The sequence below is a fragment of the Acyrthosiphon pisum genome, chromosome X, assembly GCF_005508785.2.
Source record: "Acyrthosiphon pisum isolate AL4f chromosome X, pea_aphid_22Mar2018_4r6ur, whole genome shotgun sequence".
Taxonomy (NCBI): Eukaryota; Metazoa; Arthropoda; class Insecta; order Hemiptera; family Aphididae; genus Acyrthosiphon; species Acyrthosiphon pisum.
The window spans coordinates 14454291-14454873 of record NC_042493.1 but is presented as its reverse complement, the minus strand read 5'-3'; the positions used below and the strand labels follow the sequence as shown (position 1 = coordinate 14454873).

Here is a 583-nt window from a genome sequence, read left to right as displayed (position 1 = left end):
AATACATTTATTACAACAGCAAATTTTGTTAGTTCAACAAATTGTAAGAGGCCAACAGATAACCAATAAATTATTAACAAAATTAATCATGAGCAATGGAGAATCTAAACCCCAATCAACAATCAGACAAAAATGTTCTGAACATTTCATTCTACCTGCTAAATCTGTAGCTAAAGTGTGTGATATCGAAGAAAAATTGCAATTGTCTGCTTCACGACAACTAATGGTATTAATTAATTTACACACCCAATTATTAAAAACTACCATAATAAAACAGTAATTCAAATTTAATTTTAATTTTAGATCAGTAGATTACAGCAATGTGGGGGAAGATCGCAGAATGACACTACTACATTGATACTAAGAACATTATTAACAGACCATTGCGCATCTAACTACAACTTTGAAGGTCGAAACTCTGGAAAACATGCTTTCGAAGATTTGATAATGTTTAGTATTGTACTTGGTAAGACTATTTTTAACTAAAAAGTGTTACTTACTCAAATTAAAATTATAAAATTATTAATTATACTATTATTTTAACCTTTTAAGATATAACTATGATGAAACATCCAACAGGATC

At 28.3% G+C, this 583-nt stretch overlaps 2 protein-coding genes across 2 annotated transcripts in view; one reads left to right on the top strand and one right to left on the bottom strand.

Moving 5' to 3' along the window:
* The window catches only part of LOC115033429, a 40668-nt gene that overhangs the window by 14665 nt on the left and 25420 nt on the right, over positions 1–583 (bottom strand). The window lies entirely within an intron of this gene.
* Positions 7–583, top strand: part of LOC115035148 — a 15137-nt gene continuing 14560 nt past the window's right edge. The window contains exons 1-2 of the mRNA XM_029492849.1: positions 7–226; positions 304–466. Coding sequence (XP_029348709.1) covers positions 89–226; positions 304–466 — 301 coding nt within the window. The 5' untranslated portion in view covers positions 7–88. The remainder of the gene's footprint in view (positions 227–303; positions 467–583) is intronic.